The sequence below is a fragment of the Osmerus mordax genome, chromosome 7, assembly GCF_038355195.1.
Source record: "Osmerus mordax isolate fOsmMor3 chromosome 7, fOsmMor3.pri, whole genome shotgun sequence".
NCBI lineage: Eukaryota > Metazoa > Chordata > Actinopteri > Osmeriformes > Osmeridae > Osmerus > Osmerus mordax.
The window spans coordinates 7148696-7167419 of NC_090056.1; the positions used below are offsets into that span (position 1 = coordinate 7148696).

An 18724-nucleotide genomic window follows, 5' to 3' on the forward strand; every position below is an offset into this window, starting at 1 on the left:
GATGTGGCGGATCAGAGCTGTGCAGTCAGCCTGTTACGGGAGTGTTTACAGCGGGGAGATTAGTGGTAAACCTTGGGATCTGATCACCTGCTAATGAGACTAGGGAGGCCAAGCACTTGAAAAGACGTGAAAAGCCTTTTCCCTGTGTGAGTGGGGCCCTGAACGTATGGATTAGGGATTAAAGTTTCAACTTTATGATTCTTACATCATTATCAACATAGACCTTCACATGGCACGTTACGCAGATCCTTTATAGTGTCCATTTTGTTTGAGAATGCGTCGTTACTAAGGTAGTCGAATGTACGGAGCCTGGACTTAGTGACTTTGAACAGTTTGGATGTTCATGTGTGTGTCTTTGTGTGCTGTGTGCCAACAGGACAAAAGCCCTGGTCCTGGAGCTTCTAGCTGCTGTGTGTCTAGTCAGAGGAGGTCACGAGATCATCCTCTCAGCGTTTGACAACTTCAAAGAGGTGCGGTATACCCTCAGGCTAATCCAGCCACCAAATCCCAATGATGACATCAACAAGTCCATCCCAAAAGCCCACGTTTTTCAGCCTCCGAACCGCTGCAGCGCCGCATTGTTTACTATGGCGCCTTTCCAAAATGTTGTCAACTCTGTGAGAACTCAAATATATCCTGTCAACTCATAAAATGGCTCAGTCATTTCCCCCCGACTCCAATGGGGTGCATTAGCGCATGAAGGGGCCCAATGTAGAGAGGAGTGAAGATTGAGGAGCTGTGGGGATTCTAGCATGCAGAGGGTGTAAGCAGAACCCTACAGTGGTCGCTCCAAGGCTATTAGGCTCATGAAGGCACCAGATGTGAGTAAGGTGACCATGGCCAGTGATAAGAATCTATTCCCCTGGCAGGGGCCAGTGGACCACAAAGGTTTTCTTAGCCTCCTCATTTCTGCCCACATATTCATCTAAGTACCGGAACAAGCCAATTACTCAGCAATCCTAGCCCCGAAAAGCTATGATGGCTAATCAATTGGCTAGTCAAAACAATGTGGGTGCCACCACTGCGCAGTGGTATTTCTAGAACGCTACTGTAATTCACAATGACTGTTCTCTATGACACTTTTTCAAGACAGCCATCAATTCCAGTTTGTCTTTTTTTTTCACCACATTTGAGTTGTGTTAATTGCGAAATAGCATCTTGCGGCCATCATATGGGGATCTAGTAGGAGGATGTGGTATTTTCCATTTATTAAATACTTTTTTTTTAGGTTGAGAACATTTTGTTTGTTTTCCTTCTCTCTTTCTCTCCAGCTTGTTTGTGTGGGAGTCTGGAGAGATCTCTATCCCTTTGCCTTATTTTGACTCACTCTCCTTCCCATGAACTCCTATCATTAGGAAACATTCTCACTGCTAAGCGAGTGTGTTGACCTCAGCTTACGTACTTCTCAATGTTCATTTTAACCCGAGGCTGTGCTGTTCATCATAGCAGCTCTGTATTGTACATTTAGCATAAAGCAAGAGAAATCAGGTGCTGAGGTAGTACAGATGTTAACATTTCTGCAATGAATCGTTACCAATTGTCGAGGAATGCGATTTAGGGTAGTACCTTTATGACTTATGTTTGGCTGGCTCTGCAAATCACAAACACATGTTTTCCAAGTGCATCGCTCCTGTACTTTCATGGACTTTGCATTTCAGGTGTGCAAAGAGAAGCATCGCTTTGAGAAGCTGATGGACTACTTCCGGTGTGAGGATGGAAACATTGACTTCATGGTAAAGGCACTGAGTCTCCTGTCATGACTGGGATCATCTATCTGGCTGTGCAGGCAAGTTCACAGAAACCCAATCCTTCTGTCTGTCCCCTAGGTTGCTTGCATGCAGTTCATCAACATCGTCGTACACTCGGTAGAAGACATGAACTTCAGGGTTCACCTGCAATATGAGTTTACCAAGCTGGGACTGGATGACTACCTGGAGGTAAGCAGGCCATACTCTGTAAACCGACACCTTGACCAAGATGTAGACATGCCAGTGAACTGTACAGGAACATTACGCTCTGCCGCAAAGCTAGAACTTTGAAAGATTGATTTGAGCCTGTCCTCCCTTGCAGAAATCCAAACACACAGAGAGCGATAAGCTGTCCGTGCAGATCCAGGCCTATCTGGACAATGTGTTTGACGTGGGCGGGCTCCTGGAGGATGCAGAGACTAAGAATGTGGCCCTGGAGAAGGTGGATGAACTGGAGGAGCACCTATCCCACGTAAGAACTTCATGAACTAAACTATGGACTTTTGGACCCTGGTCATTTGGAATTACTCTCCAAACAGTTGTATCTGTATCGCTACAGTGTGAATTCAGTTTAAAAACTCATTATTTATCGGCAGATGCCACACTATCCCACACAGCAGTGCAGAACTGAAAAGGTTGCATAAAAAGGTCACGGACATACTGTCATTCTTGGAGTATTCGAACAAACCGTGCTTTCATGAGGCATGGCATCTAGGGGAAGGATGAGGACAGACAAGTCCCAATAATTCCTCTGAAACCTGTTATCAGTCCTAATGCAAAAGTGAAAGTTGTGTCAGCCAGAGTTTCATGCTGTGTCATGCTGTTTTCCTGGGGTTCAATCTAATTTCTTATTAATGCAGCAGAGATATGAGTAGTCAGAGTGGGTCTGGGAGAGATGCCCGTTCTGGTGGATTCTGGATCGATACGTGAATCTTCCTGCCCCTCTGTCTCTATTCCTCCGCTACTCTCTTTCCGTTGACTTTCCGGGCATGCTGTGGTTCTCTCGTCCTCCTGACTTCAGGTGACGGAGAAGCTCCTGGACGTGGAGAACGAGACGGTGATGAAGGTGGCCGACCTGGAGAAGCTGCTGCTTCAGAAGGACAAGGACCTGCAGATCATCAGGGTGAGCTGGCCGTCACCGCAGTGCACGTTCACATCCGCACAGCGTTGACTCTCATTCGTCAACGACGACTGCGTCTCTGCTCATCATCTCAATAATGTAGACGTGATCCCAAAAGGCTTTGTAGTCCTATCGATCAGCAGGAAATGGGATAAAAACCGGCTGGATTGTGATGTTTTTTTTGTTGTTGTTGGGGCGTTGTGCTCTCTGCCTCCCCCTGGTGCTGGTGCAGGAGACGTACGAGTCCACCAACACCCAGGTCAACACCCTGCGCAGGGTGATCAAGGAGAAGGACGCCGCCTACCAGAGGCACTTCAACATCGAGAAGCGCCTACTGGAGCTGGAGCAGCAGGGGACCATCCGCCTCCGCAAGAAGCCCGACGGGGACATCGCCATCGAGCCCCTGGTGGGGGGCGGAGGGGGGGGCAGTGGCCCTGGGGTTCCCCCGGGGGATGTCGGGCACTTTTCGTTCGGGGCCGCGGCCGGTCTGACTGGTCCGGTCGGACCAGGGGGGCCTGAGGCCGGCCTTCCCTCAGCCACGGAGGCCCCTCCACCCCCACCGCCTCCACCTCCTCCCCCTCCGCCTCTCCCCTCAGCTTCAGGTACCGGTTCATGACTTACTGCCTGGGTATACATCGTGTCAGATAGTGGAAGTCGGCAGACGGTAGGGACACAGGGTTACGGATGAGGTCACGTCTATTTTCAGTGATCCTCTGAGCTCAGCTAGGTGATGGGTCATAGCAGGGCCCCGCCAGTCGAGACAGGAAAAGGAAATTTAAAGGGTGTTTCCTCTGAGTTTGGGTACAGAAAGATTCTATGCATACACAGGGAAACAGCTGGGTGGACAGCCAGCGCAGGCTAACATTGTGAATGGTGGTCCAATGTTTGTCAGACTGATTTTGCTTTACTGAGTACCGAGTAACGATGTGTTTCATGAATCTCAGGAGAGAATGCACCGATGCCCCCACCACCACCTCCTCTGGCCCCACCCCTACCAGGAACCTCACCCTCTGTCATCCTCAGCTTGGGCCTGTCTGGTAAGAGTCAGGAGTTGTCATGTTCAACATAGCACACCACGACAACATTTAGCTTCTACCTGAATAACATGTACTGTGTTGGTGTGCAGTTATCAGGATCAAGAAGCCAATCAAGACCAAGTTCCGTCTGCCTGTGTTCAACTGGACCGCTCTGAAACCCAACCAGATCAACGGCACTGTCTTCCATGAGATTGATGATGAGCGCGTACTAGAGGTGAGTCCAATGGAGCTTAGTTGATCAGGCTTTTTCTGTGGCTGGGCCAAAGCTTTGGAATGCTCTCCCTTATCATGTGAGGTCTGCTCCTTCATTGGATATTTTTTAATCTACTCTAAAAACACATTTTTATTCTTTAGCTTTTAGAAACTTTTAATAGTTGTTTCATAGCGTAGTTCTGCTATGCACGATGTACAGCACTTTGGATCAATTTGTATTGTGTTAAATGTGTATAAATAAAGGTTGTTGTTGTTGTAGTTACTGTGCGAACTCCTTATATCACACACACGTCACACAAATTTTAGACATATGAATCGTAAGACCACAACATGGAAATGAGGATATCATTTGAAAACTGACATTGGGTTAACCGTGTGTCCTGTGTGTGTGTGTGTGTGCGTGTGCGTGTGCGTGTGCGTGTGTGTGTGTGTTGTGTGTGTGAAGGAGCTGGACCTGGAGAAGTTTGAAGAGCTGTTCAAGACCAGAGCCCAGGGTCCCATAGTGGACTTTACCTGCACTAAGAGCAAGGTGTCCCAGAAGGCCGTCAACAAGATCAACCTGCTGGACGCCAACCGCTCCAAAAACCTGGCCATCACGCTCCGCAAAGCCCACAAGAGCACGGAGGAGATCTGCAAAGCCATCGAGAAGTACGTTCCATCTCTGATCTCAGGATCACGTAGTTACCCCCTCACTGTTTTTCAGCGAGAATCGTGAATGACGAGGGAGAGTGACGATTCATCTGGGGTCCGCAGGTTCGACTTGAAGGCCCTGCCGGTGGACTTCATGGAGTGCCTGATGCGTTTCCTGCCCACGGAGACGGAGACCAAGATGATGCGTCAGTACGAGCGGGAGCGCCGCCCCTTGGACCAGCTGGCCGAGGAGGACCGCTTCATGCTGCACTTCAGCAAGATCGAGAGGCTCACCCAACGCATGAACATCATCACCTTCGTGGGAAACTTCTCGGACAGCGTCAACATGCTCACCCCCCAGCTCAACGCCATCATCGCCGCGTCCGCCTCCGTCAAGTCCTCGCCAAAGCTGAAGAGAATGCTCGAGGTGAGGGTTTGTTTCGGCCTGGTTGTGTCTTCAGGAACTTGAGAAGTCGTTTGTATGTTGAGGGTGTGAATATGAATCCGTCTGTATTTCCACAGATCATCTTAGCTTTGGGAAACTACATGAACAGCAGCAAGAGAGGCTCCGTGTACGGGTTCAAACTGCAGAGTCTCGACCTGGTAAGTTTGAGTCAAAAGGTCCACATCTCCGAGAGGTGCTTCTGTGAGTCCTCACAGTTAGTACTTCCTATTTGGTAAACAGGATTTGGTTTTTAAAGTGCTCGGCTGACGTTTCCCCTGCGTGTCTCTAATCGGAACAGCTGCTGGACACCAAGTCGACGGACAGGAAGATGACTCTGCTCCACTACATCGCTCTCACGGTGAAGGAGAAATACCCTGAGCTCACCAACTTTTTCAACGAGCTGCATTTCGTGGACAAAGCTGCAGCAGGTGTGCTGACAGACCCCATCAGGCAGCAGCAGAGATATAGAGAGAGGGGAACCCTCTATCACTCTGTATTACAACTGCATGCGCCAGAATTATGCAGCAGAATTAGGAATATGAACTCATATTGAGGAATGTGTGTGTTTTGGTGCTTTGTGCACGTGTGTGTCTGTAGTGTCATTGGAGAACGTGTTGCTGGACGTGCGGGAGCTCGGGAAGGGCATGGACCTGATCAGGCGAGAGTGCAGTCTCCATGACCACTCTGTCCTCAAGGGCTTCCTCCAGACCAGTGACACCCAGCTGGACAAGGTGCAGAAGGACGCAAAGATGGCCGAGGTACGCCCTTTTCGACCCCTCGATGACACACAACCAGAAGCCACACGTCTCCCTTGATACGTCACATCAAAGCGCAATACACACAAACGCAGCTCGATCCCTGACGTGAGCCTGCACCGACCGTTTTTTGTCATGTTTACAAACATTGTGCCCTACCCACTCCCATTTCATCCAATCACAGGAGGCCTTTAACAACGTGGTGAACTACTTTGGGGAGAGTTCCAAGACAACCCCTCCCTCGGTGTTCTTCCCCGTGTTTGTGCGCTTCATCAAGGCCTACAAGGTGAGGGTGAACCCCTGACTCTGTCTCCCTACTCTCTGCCATGGACCAGGTGGGGCTGTCAGGGAGTCAGGTGGCTGAGCGGTGAGGGAATCGGGCTAGTAATCCGAAGGTTGCCAGTTCGATTCCCAGTCATGCCAACTGACGTTGTGTCCTTGGGCAAGGCACTTCACCCTACTTGCCTCGGGGGAATGTCCCTGTACTTACTGTAAGTCGCTCTGGATAAGAGCGTCTGCTAAATGACTAAATGTAAATGTCTCTTCAGGGTCCTCTGGGAATGTCCCCAGGGTTGCTAGTCAGGGCGCTGTCTCTGTCTTCCTCCCTGCCTCTTAGTGCAGGGCAGAGAGGACTGTGTGTGTGTGTGTTAGCCACAGGACGTTGTGTGGAGGCATAGGCCAAATAACAGGAAGGCCCAGCTGGGCCTGTGCTCAGAGCTGCAGCTGGGCTGTTTAGACTGGGCCTCCTGCCCCCCCTCCTTTAACCTCCTGGGCTGCCCCACCCTGCCCCTCCACACAGCGCTCTTCCTGGGATTGTTCTGGGGCTGGATTTATGGACCCGCTTGAGGAAACGTGAAGCACAAGGATCCGTTTGCGTGTGTGTGTGTGTGTGTGCGTGTGCGTGCCTGCGTACACATGGGTGTGAATGTGTGTTTTCCTGTAGTGAAGTGTGTTCCTGACTGTCTATGTATTCTCCTGTTTGTGTGTGCGTGTGTGTGTGAGAGTGAGAGAGACAGTGACAATAGATCGATGACCGTTCATGACGCCGTGTCCTCAGCGCCAGGCCAGTTTCCTCCAGTCTAAGGGCTGGTGGTTTGTCTCTGCAGCTTGGCTCGGTTTGAGTTTGGACTGTTGGTTTGTCAAGCCGCAGTCTCCTCCCCTCAGCAGAGGCCATTTTTTCTTTGTGTTCCAGGACGCAGTGGAGGACAATGACCAGAGGAAGAGGCAGGAGGAAGCCATGCGGGAGAAGCTACTGGCACAAGAGGCCAAACAGCAGGACCCCAAGGTAGAGCGCACACATCTCAACACAAACACAATCAACCCTGCAGGAAAACACAGTGCCTGATATCAAGTTGACAGTTCCCTCCTCAACCCGACAGCTAAAGTTTCAGGTTGTGACACGTGTCCCCTTCCTTCCTCCTCCACCAGGTCCAGGCCCACAAGAAGAGACAGCAGCAGAACGAGCTCATCGCCGAGCTGCGTAAGAGACAGGCCAAGGACCACCGGCCGGTGTACGAGGGCAAGGACGGCACCATCGAGGACATCATCACAGGTGGGCCAGGCAGGACCCCCGCTGCGAGCGCCGGAGGCCCCAGGAGGCCCGGCCCCCAGATGACCGTGGTCCTCCACTGCTCCGCCCCCCTGCAGTGCACTCTGTGCTACGTGGTCCAGAGTCAGGCCTCACCACGCCCAGACCACAGTGCACAGCAAGTCAGCGAGTCTCTGTAAATAGAGTCTGCTATGTCATTCATGGGATGGAATGGAACCAATCCTTTTTTTAGCTCATTATGTATAAAGAATAGTTCGTGTATAAAGTCCTTCACGAGCGAAAGAGTGGGGAAAAGATAACTGTAGGCAAAAAACTGCAACAAGCTAACAGAAGGCTCTGCTTTGGCAGTAGAAGTAAAGGAAAAGATTGATTGTACTGAGCCCTGTACTGTTCCAGTCATTTAAATACACATGTATATAGGCAAGACATTGGATCTGTGAATAGTGTCATGAGCTTCAGTCATGATGGCCCCATGCTTGGATGTTGGTGGAGGTGCAATGTGTCTTCCGTGTGGCTTCCACCTCAGGACAATCCAACTAACCATCTCACACGAGTCTCAGCCAACTGTTTTTAATCAACATCTGAATGGAGCTGAGCGTTCTCTTAACGTTGTGTTATTGATGTGAATGATGCCTCTTCTCTCCCTACACACATATGGGGCTTATATAAACATCACATGCTATAAAGCCACATACAAAAGTGTAGCTACGCTGAAATTCCTGTCGTCAAAGATAAATAAGGGGGACGTTATGGAGAGATAGTTGTAATAAGGAGCCCCAGGTCCTCTCCTGCGGCGGCAGGATCAGGGGAGCTCCTGGATGAAGAGAGAGCAGCCAGCCCAGGCCAGCTTGTGTGTCAGATGTGACGTGTTGTCTTCCCTCCCCTCAGTGCTGAAGAGCGTGCCCTTCACGGCGCGCACCGCTAAGCGCGGCTCGCGGTTCTTCTGTGAGGCGAACCTCTGTGACGACTCCAACTGCTAGCCCCTCCTCCCCTGCCCCTAACGCCAAGGTTGTCCAGGTTTCTCTCGTTAAACCGCCCCCCCCTTCACATCTGACCATGCATGCGGCATGCACCCCCACTCCTCCCCTCCTCCCCCCCCCCCCTCTGTCACTCCACCCACCCCTAAGACTGGTCCTCCTCCCTGTACTAACCAAGGCTGTCATTGGGGGCCATGTGGACTGTATGATCTACCTCAAAAGTCCTCTACCTGGCATCTCAGGATAGACGTTAGCCAAACCTCTTGAGTGCTTAAACTGACCATGCCTGATCATGTTCAAATGTGAATATATATATATGTTCTGTATATATTTGGTCAAATGTGAAATGTTTGTACGCCGACGGAAGCATCTAGCATAGCATGGGCATGGAAATCAATGCTAGATGTACTCCACAGCTTGACAATATCATCGGCCATCTTAGATGTTTGCATAAAGAGGTTTGGCTAGATCTCTGGTCTGGTTTAGACAGCCTTGTTCCATATGACTAACGTGGTGGTTTTTGGTTTTCCCTTCCTAACACTGCACCATCCTTTCCTCAACCATTCCTCCTCTTTATTCTATCTACCTCTCCAGCCCAACAGAAGATTAATGACAGTATATATTTCCAGTCCTAAAGCCCGGGTAAGGAAGGCAGTCTCACGCCCTAGCCTGCTTGGCCCTGAGCTCATGTCTGCCTGTGATGTCAGCTGCTTCAGCGATGCGCTTCAGATGCAGAATACACTCCACAGCAGACACAGCTAATCTGGATGATAGTTTGACAGTGGACAATACAGAGCTTCCACTAACAGTGCTTTTGCTGCCATGACAATCAAATAGCCCCAGTTATACATTTTCTTCCGCATTTCAAATGGTCTTAGTCTCTCTTTCCCTAAAGAGAAGCAGAAGTAAAAACCTCAGGCCTTTTTTTTCCCCCACCATCTGTTTTTGCCTTCCAGGAAGGACCCTCAGAGGTAGTATAGTTCCAGGTCTTTCTACTATCCATTGTTCCAACTCCTCAGGTCACCTCCATTGTCACACCCCCATTTATGTGTTGCATGTTGTTCAGTGTCAATCCCCCTCTCACCTGCCAACAGTGTCTGCCATGTTGTGTCCTTGCTAACTGTGTTTTGCGGTGTGCCAAACAGATCTGTGGTCGACAAGCTTCTTGGGGTTACATGTAGAGAAATATCAACATGTTTACTCATAAATAATAATAGTATTATTATCACAGCCAACATTTGAGATTGTTAGGTGGGTGTTAGCCACTCTCTAGCACAGAACCTCCAAGAGCTTGTTGTCTGCCATGACTGTATTCTTATCAAACTGTTGAATGTTGTGTTGCTACTGTGTCTGTTGTCACAATTACACAATTACTAAAATCCAAAAGCCTTAGATTCCATTTTCATTAGTGCCATTCTTCCACATTTTGGTATTGAAATTCAAAGCCATAGGATGTAGTCATTCTCTGGATGATTTCTTCAATTTATTCCAATTCGTATTTTTGAAGATACAAGTGACAAAATCTCTTTGCTCATACACCATTCTTGCACCCTCACAGAAAATGACCAAATAAGTTTGTTTGTTGTTACCAATTAATGTAGTCCCAAACCTGAGATTGACTCCATTATGGGACCAGAGGGTGATCCCCCTGTTAACATGTGTCCTCCCTGTGTCTCACCCCTCTCTCCCTCACCCACTCACAGATCTCCGCAGCCAGCCTTTCCTGCGAGCCGACGCCCTGATCCGGAGTGGCTGGAAGAGACCCTAAACCACTTGTTTCTACCCTCTAAACCCCCCTACCCATGTTGTAACCCCCTCCGTGGTCCCACCCACCCCTGAGGCTGCAGCTCACAAAGACTGAGAAGGGCACAGGAGTGAACCAATGACCCTTATCTCACAGGGGTATTTATTTATTTATGGAGATCCTTAATTGAGATTCTTAAGGAGCAGGTGTACTAGTAAAAGCACAGACATCAGGTGGGCTACTCTCCTCTTATTGAAAACACTCTGACACAAACACACACACACTCAGAGTTGAAGATGGAAACGGCAGTGTGTCTGCGCTGCAAGCGAGAATTGGCAGAGCTGTGCCAAAGACAGGCTGATCTCCCCAGACTTCTGGACACTACGGACACACGTGCCTTCCAAAGCGGATCTTCACTCCATCATCATGCCTTTCCAAACATTGTGCAATCCTAGGAAGATAGAGACTGCGAGGCCAAGCACACAGCGTGTCTCCTTAGTTCTGGAAAGGCTGTTTCACAGGATCCTCGGCTTGCCTTCACAAGACATCCTATCACAGGTTTTTAGAAAACATATTATCCTGAGTGTTGGAAGCAATTTACTGGACATACCTAGACTGAATTGTGTGCCATGTTTCAGTAGAGCCTACTTTGGTCATTATCTTTCATCTAGGAGAAAGCTCATTCACTTAAGTCATTGATTTTTGTTTTGTTTCTTAAGACAAGCTAGCCAAGCCAAACTTCCTCTTGTGTCTTTCTTACTTTGCTAAAGAAGTGCCTTTTGTGTAGACAGTATTATTGTTTTGTGAATCAGCCATACTTTGTATCCTTGAAGTCTTTTGGTTCAAGATTGTATGTTTAATTGCCTTGTATTATAACGTTTCTGCTGAATACTGTAAAGTTAATATGCAATGGATAAGAGTTAAACCCCTGAAACAATAACTTAAAAGGATTCAATTCAGTTCAGTTTTTAATTAATCTCATGTCTTTCCTAAATTCTTCTGGGTTTTTGACATTCCTTTGTGGATACCTCTCAGTTACCTCCTGGGATTTTGACTCACACTTAATCAAACCCAAGGCCACAACACCTTGGGAAAGAGCTCTGTTTATGAAGAAGAAAAAATAACTGTCAAGTTGGTCTTAACGATGTGTACCTGACAACACTTTCTGTCCCCCTGTTGGTGACACATAGGAAGTGACTAACAAACTGAATGAAGATGATTCTATAATGACTGTTACGTTTACAAGTTCCAGACGATAAACTTACCTGAAAGAGGAGGTATGCGTGCCTATTCAGAGTCCAAACATGTTTTTAAAGCTATCTGTCTTTCAGGGTTATAAAAATGACATTTCCGTTTTTAATAGCCATCGAGGAAGCAAAATGATTGTGCACTCTAAGACTTACAATCTGTGTGTATCCATATGGCATTTCCGGTAAAGGGACAGACCATATTACACTACTTACAATGCCTTAACTTTGAATGAGATACTTTTACGGTGGACATTCTGATCATGTTAATGTACATTTCATGCAAATCATTGACTCCAAGCCTTTTTATGTTTTGTTTTTTTAAGAATGCAATTGTGCCTCTTCTTACTTGTTGTATGTCATCTAAAAGATCATTTCCACCCCACCTCCTCCATAATAAACAGAGTATGTGACATACAAATTACAGATGTTTCCTCACCTCTGACTATAAGACCTAGAGGATGTTGAGAAACAGTAAATGTGCCTTACTGTTAAATGCATTTACAATGTATATACAGTATTTTGTATATTTTTGTCATGATATATCCAAAGATCCCTTCTGTTATCCTCGACCACCTTAAATGAAGGCCAGAACAACCATGCATTTCTACTATAAAAATCCATTTATTTTCTTATATCAAAAGAAAGAAATGAAATCATAAACCAAACAACGTGGCTGTGGGTTTTATAATCATAATTTTCTCCCCCAAAATGATCAAACGACTGTTCAAATTTGACATGGATCAATGGAAAAAATTTACAGAGCAGGAATTTGAAAAACAAAAGTCAAATGAATGAATACTGTTATAGAGAGAAGGAGTAAGCCATAGCATCATTTTATTGGAGTACTATGCGGTGTACTTATGGCAGATATGGCTGATAATCTGTGTTAGAAGCAGCATGATCGGCAGTGCGTGAGACAGGGACGCCCAGTTGACTGTCCCAGACAGATAGACAGCAAGCTAACAGAAGCCTTACATTAGCGGCAAGGCAGAGGAATTAACAGGGGGGCAATCAGAGAGCTAACAGTCCACCTACCCCGAATGCACTTAACAATGAGTATCGGAATGAAATGACAAAGGCATGTAATTACGTACATCAAAACAAACTGAAAAAGTGAAACTCCCACTGACGTACCATACTCTGGCTCTATACCATCTCCTGAAATGCGTTTTACAATCACAGACTAAGGACGAAAGCTATATGCTGTCTCTCTCAAGTTTCTTGTTCTGGTCAGAGAGAGTTCCAGAAGAGGGCAGGCCTTCACTGAGGCTTGTGTTGTGGCAGCGTCACCGAGTGAACACCTCAGGCTTCTACTGCGATCCTGATCCTTCTGGTGCACTGAAGAACTACAACTCCCATCCAGGACAACGTCCTCTGTTCCTCCAAGGCCACAGACAGCCATCCCAGAGTCTTGACACTGGAACATCCACTTTGTTACAATCATCTTCATCCGATACATACAGACACACACACACATTCATCACTGACATGTAAGCGTAGCACAGAATTTATACAGAGACCCCCAAAAAAGTGATAAAACAATTATTGACTGCTATTCGTTATTGGTGTTTGTATTCCTGGGTATACTGTTCAAGACACATTGTTAATATGTTTATATATATGTAAATATATATATAGAACTTTCGTCTGTGCAAGGAAGAAAAGACAATCACTTTGTTCATTGAGACAACAGAATGGACATCATTTGTACGATGCTGACTCCATGTGTGCATGTGCAGGGTCATAACTCCCATGATGCCTTGCAGCCTTGGTCTACCTCCAGAGCTCTAACAGAGGACACAGACACAAAGTGACGTAAACCAAACCAGCGTCCCATTAGCATTCATAACCAGGCGTCCAACTCGTCCCTCCATTCCCCTCTGCATCTTTCAACAAATGCTTTAGGCAGTTTTACGGAAATGGAACAATGTTTGTCTTCCCCTATACAATTCATACAAAAATAAAAAATTTAAAATTATTTCACTGTTGGTTTTTTCTACCACTCTATTCTTTAAATTTGCACAGAGGTAGTGGCTATATGGATGAAGAGGGGGAGGAAGAGCAGTGAAATGGTGAGGTGGGGAAAAAAAAAGAGAATTGAGTACTGTCTATAAAATGGTTCCTTTTTCATTCCGGAGGAATTATTTTCCCTATTTGTCAAAGAACAAAATATAATACTGCAATCACATACAAAAGTAGTCCTTCATTTTATACATTTTATACAGTGTTCTCACTTTCTTTTTTGTTTGTTCCTTTTTTTTTCTCCAATTGGTAAAAGGCATTTGAAGAGAGTTTGTATGCTCAGCCAATGGGGGGCAGGGCAGGGCGAGGCGCTAGGCAGAGTGCTGTCCTACGCCAGCGGGTCACTCATGTCGTCGTCGCCCTGGGAGAGCAGCTCTTTCTTCTCGTCAGTGCTGGCCAGAGAGTTGCGGCTGTTCTGGGCTCCCATGTACAGGGTGGCGTACACAGGGTTGGTGAAGTTGGTGGGCTGCAGGAGAGAGAGAGAGGGACATGGAGGCTCAGTCACGGGCTGAACTGACACGTTTTTAACAGCTTTTAGTCAACATGTCAAAGCATGTTTCGTGTGTCCACTTTAGCTCAATGTATTATCATGTGGGTTTCTAGGTGTGATTCCCTCTGAGGTAATCTGTTGTTACCTTCAAAGATTCAGCAGTGTGAACACCAGTGTATTTGTGTACATGTACATATGTTGTGTGTGTGTGTGTACCTTGTCTGGGTCCAAAGTGAAGTCTGAATCCAGGAGTTCCCCAGCATCGTCGTCAGGTTCTCCTTCGTAGATCTTGTACGCAGGGTTGCCGATCTCCACGTTCATGGACCCGTTGGTCATTCTGTGGTGCTGGAAGCCTTTAGCCCTGTGAACACACACACACACATCCACACACAGAGAATCAGACAGTGACCTCAAAGCATTCATGCTTCACAGGAAAAGGGCAACACATGAACACACACGAGTAGAGCCAAGAAAGCCTCTAGTCAAGCCAATAAAAAAGGGAGAAAAATCCAGCATACACCAAACGTTGACACACAGTCAACAACATTCAGTACACAACTGATGTCATGTACTCACAGACATGGAAAAGGCAACACAGAAACATGGAGAGTTGCTGTAGCAACACTGTAGTACAAATGAGCTTTGATCAAAAGGCCATTTGAACATACTCAGCAATATATTACTGTGTAAAAGTGTGTATTAAGGAGAATGCTGGATTTTCACACTGACTGCTACTGTACAATTACAGGCACAGCATTGCCACAGATAGGATACACAATCTATTTATAGACATAAACAGGAAGAGGTATGGGAAGGGGAAAGGGAGGGGGAGACAGAACATGGCCTCTGCTGGTCTTTCAACAACCAATCTGTTATCAGGTTGTCTTAACGGGTCCCTGTGTTGCTGGGTGGGAGACCCTGCACACATCAGGAGAGAGCAGGCAGGGGACAGACAGACAGAGAGGCCAGCCAACAACTGCACCAAAACACAGTATGGTCGCTCTGATTGGACAGTAGGGAAATGGAAGGTTGCTGTGAGGAATTTAGGGCAAAGGAGACAGGTAAAAGATGGAACCCTATCAAGTTACCGCGAGTGTCGGGAACGAGATTTGCCGGGCCATAGAGACCTGGGGGACAGGAAAGAAGTGGTTATCCACAGGAGAGGGGAGGGACAGAGGAAGAGAAGGAGGAAGGTGAGAAAGAGAGAAATGGCGTGGAGTAGAGACAGCAGATGTAAAGTAAGACAAGTCCCAGGAACAAGTCATGCAAGTCTGTCTACATACCCCCGCATTCTCCTCTTGTACCACAAGATGGCGCCGACCACCAGCAGTGCCAGTAACAGCAGCAGCAGCACTGGGGTGACCACGGAGGCCGTGCCTGGGGACAGGAAGAAGAACATATTGATCAGGGTGCAGGGTCAGGAGGAGACGGGAAGGTTTATGAATGGCTCAGGCATTGATACAACAAAGGTACTTTACTGGTCTCATTAATCTTACTTCCACTGGATCCTCGAGGGTCGGCATCAGTAAAGACAGCGTCGCTGCACCTGTAGCCGGTCCATCCAGTAGGACACCTACAGACACGTCAAAGTGTAGAGGTTCACAAGAAAGTGTTGACACTTTGGGGTCTTCGTAAGCTTTCACAACACCTTGACAAGCTTGGATACCTCATTCATAAAAACACAATATTTCAGTACTTTTTGAAGCACATTTCAAACTAAAGTCTGTTTTGTCCCCGGCATTAAAAACTATCAAAGAAAAAATCTTCCTTGCATTGCATTAGGAGTCCACAAATGTAGCAGTTAAGATATTTATATAGCATAGATACTAAAAAGACACTTTTTTGTCACACAGTTGAAAGTGTAACTAGACTAAAAGGGTTTCAGACAGCCCTATGGTCCTGCTGCTATGGTCTGACTGCCCAGTGTGTGTATGTGTGTGTGTGTGTGTGTGTGTGTGTATGCAGGGTGATCTTACTTGCACTGGGGCAGTAGGGAGCGGGGGTCCACAGTGCACTGGCCGTTGAGACAGAAGTTGAGACAGGAATAGCAGCTGGGCTGGAGCAGGCCGTTACAGCTGCACAGAGAGCAGTCAGGCCCGGCCAGAGGAAGAGACAGTGAGACACCAGGATTACCACCCAGTCACATGTTGTAGGAAATAAAACAGGCTGTCCTCTACACTAACCAGTGAAATACTGTTAGAACGGTGCAATTCTACTCCTTGATGATATGCTGTGTTCACTATGTGTACTTGTCCAGTCGCTTTGGATAGAAGTGTCTGCTTCATGGGAAAAAAAAGTCAAATGTAATGGATACGCAGTTCATATGATGGAATAAACTGGTTTGTGTACGTGGGTGGAACAGAGTACAGTAGATTCCAGTGGCTTGTGCGTGACTAGTCTGAGTGTCTTTCTGCATGGGACACGGCGGGCCCTTCCGTACCTGCAGGTGACCTCTCCAGTAGTCTTAGGCGTACACTTGCCCGTCCCACAGTACACACACTTGTCCAGCTCACAGTTGGGCCCCAGGAACTGAGGTGGGCAGCGACACAGCCTGGTACCGTTGTCGGTCTGCAGACACATGCCCTCGTTCTCGCAGAAGCCTTCACACTTGGCTGAGGAAGAGGAGGGCGGCGGGTTAGCACAAACACCAAGTCTGAATCCTCTAAAACAGCCTTCCCTTCCTTTGAATGACTGAATGTATTCAAGTCATCCTGCCAGCAGAGGGCGATAGGGAGGGCAGACACTCACTGAACTGACACTGGTCCCCCAGGAACCCGGGTGGGCAGCGGCAGGCGGGCTGGTTGCCCTGGTTGACGGAGCAGTTGCCTCCATTGTGGCAGTAGCCCTGGCAGATCTGCTGGTTACAGTGGGGGCCGGTGAAGCCCTTCAGACAGCGACAGGTAGGCGAACCTGCGACCAGGAGGGGAGCTGGGTTAGTACTCTCAGGGAGGAACGTGCCGTTTGTCTACACCCGGATGAGCCCAGATATATACACGTGCTTCTGTTGTGAGGTATTTTCAAAAGTACTTTATATAAGTACCAGTATATGTTAAAAGTTGCTAGACTGAGGGGCTGCTCTCTTTTCAAATACACTGTGGTCTGTGTGTGTGTGTGTGTGTTTATGTTACTGTTCAGATATGTGTGTTTGTTTGTTGGTGGCTTTACGAGTGTGTTTATGTATGCGTGTGTCCTTGTGTGTGTGCACGCTGTGGTCCGTACCTGTGGGTGAGGCGGTGCAGGTGCCCCCGTTCTCGCAGTAGTCCCTGCACTGGTTCACCTCACACCTCTCCCCGCTGTAGGTGGGCTGGCAGCGACACTTGGCCTGCTGGCGGGCGTTGAGGTAGCAGCTGCCACCGTTCTGACACTGGACAGTGCACGTCCCCGCGGGCGGGGCTGGGGGAGAGGGAGGGAGGACGGGAGAGAGTTAGGGCTAGAGGAGGAGTTATTGACAGAGTATAGTTTGTATTTATATGAAGACCTTCACATGCAGAAGCTACTGTTGTTATTTGGGTATACACGGTGTACAGTACCTACTCTAGTGTGTGTGTGTGTGTGTACTCACAGAATGGAGACTGTGTGGGAGACGGTCTCTCCACACAGGTGCCGTTGTTAGCCACTCTGTCGTTGGGGCAGGTGCAGACCGGCCCGCTGGGGCTCAGCAGACACAGCCACTCACACTTCTTCCTGTCACATGGGTTGGTCACTGACACACAGAGAGGGAACAGCCAATCAGCACACAGATGAAGCAACACGTAAAAATGTGTTGACCATTCACTTTGATGGTCAGTAAATCTCTAGGGGGCATGTTTTCTTTGTTTCAGACGAGGCTTGGTTTATGGCTGGGGAACCAGGCCTGTATGGGGAACAAGTGGGTGACCTGTGATGTAGTCAGATAGTAGATCTCACCCTCAGGCTGTTTGTAGCGGTGGTAGAGCACTATGTCTGTGGCGTGGTTGATGCCAGTGGTCAGGTTCTCAACAGAGCCCTTGCCAAACTTGTTGACCCGGAAGACCACATTGTTGACATACGTGACCCCATATATGTAGTCCTCAAAGATGTCTATGCTGAAAGGATGGAGGAGATCTGGTCGGGAGAGAGGAGGGAAATGTTATACTTTTGGCACGGCTTTCTGTCATATTTTCTATTGAAGGAAAGAATTGAATCAATGTCGTCCGTAAAGCTGAATCCTGATGAAAAGCTCAAGGTTATCTAGGAGTAAAAAAGTGAACTGAACTGTTTTTGAGGTTGGTGACGGCGATGACTGGGTCTGAGCCGTTGAGACGCACACTGCCGATCACGGAGAGCTTAGCATCCGCCCAGTAGAGACGCTCGCTGAAGTAGTCCACCGCCAGACCTGCAGACAAGAGGAGGACACCATGCGAGGTAGACCATAAAACAACTGAAATACTATAAATCCCACAATGCTAGCCTATGCTAGGCTACAGTGGAGTATAAGGCGAGGTGCTATGCTAACGCTAACAGAGACCTGTGGGCCACTGGATGTTCTCGTGGACCAGGGTCTGTCTCAGGGTTCCATCCATGGCTGCTGTCTCAATCTTGGGGTGGTTACCCCAGTCTGCCCAATACATGGTCCTGGGAACAGAGACACACACGGTCAAAACAGCTGCAGCTGCACGAGACGCCGGCCACATGTGAACACTGAAAGGCATCCTTCCTTTTCATCAATCACAGGTCTGGCCATAATAGCAGCTCTGAAGAAGAGGACTTTAATGAACACAAGTAT

The 18724-nt window shown here is 47.9% G+C and overlaps 2 protein-coding genes across 7 annotated transcripts in view; one reads left to right on the forward strand and one right to left on the reverse strand.

Annotated features, from left to right (window-relative positions):
* The window catches only part of fmnl3 (formin-like 3), a 33597-nt gene extending 21708 nt beyond the window's left edge, over positions 1-11889 (forward strand). For 2 of the 6 annotated variants that reach the window (XM_067239662.1, XM_067239667.1), the window contains 18 exons: positions 377-470; positions 1659-1733; positions 1827-1937; positions 2071-2220; positions 2770-2871; positions 3101-3470; positions 3813-3905; positions 3995-4119; positions 4564-4766; positions 4872-5175; positions 5271-5351; positions 5492-5621; positions 5791-5951; positions 6133-6234; positions 7141-7233; positions 7377-7500; positions 8386-8505; positions 10178-11889. In XM_067239662.1, the coding sequence (XP_067095763.1) occupies positions 377-470; positions 1659-1733; positions 1827-1937; positions 2071-2220; positions 2770-2871; positions 3101-3470; positions 3813-3905; positions 3995-4119; positions 4564-4766; positions 4872-5175; positions 5271-5351; positions 5492-5621; positions 5791-5951; positions 6133-6234; positions 7141-7233; positions 7377-7500; positions 8386-8477 (2410 nt within the window). In that variant the 3' untranslated portion in view covers positions 8478-8505; positions 10178-11889. Of the gene's footprint in view, positions 1-376; positions 471-1658; positions 1734-1826; positions 1938-2070; positions 2221-2769; positions 2872-3100; positions 3471-3812; positions 3906-3994; positions 4120-4563; positions 4767-4871; positions 5176-5270; positions 5352-5491; positions 5622-5790; positions 5952-6132; positions 6235-7140; positions 7234-7376; positions 7501-8385; positions 8506-9068; positions 9117-9430; positions 9446-10177 lie in introns of those variants that run through there. The other 4 variants (XM_067239665.1, XM_067239663.1, XM_067239664.1 and 1 more) reach the window with 4 other exon arrangements.
* A 136-nt stretch (positions 11890-12025) lies between these two features.
* Positions 12026-18724, reverse strand: part of lrp1ab (low density lipoprotein receptor-related protein 1Ab) — an 82303-nt gene continuing 75604 nt past the window's right edge. The window contains exons 78-89 of the mRNA XM_067239669.1: positions 18467-18573; positions 18215-18334; positions 17887-18063; positions 17543-17683; positions 17200-17373; positions 16729-16890; positions 16421-16592; positions 15957-16055; positions 15477-15553; positions 15264-15357; positions 14197-14341; positions 12026-13956 (exon numbers count right to left, since the gene is read on the reverse strand). Coding sequence (XP_067095770.1) covers positions 13819-13956; positions 14197-14341; positions 15264-15357; positions 15477-15553; positions 15957-16055; positions 16421-16592; positions 16729-16890; positions 17200-17373; positions 17543-17683; positions 17887-18063; positions 18215-18334; positions 18467-18573 — 1606 coding nt within the window. The 3' untranslated portion in view covers positions 12026-13818. The remainder of the gene's footprint in view (positions 13957-14196; positions 14342-15263; positions 15358-15476; positions 15554-15956; positions 16056-16420; positions 16593-16728; positions 16891-17199; positions 17374-17542; positions 17684-17886; positions 18064-18214; positions 18335-18466; positions 18574-18724) is intronic.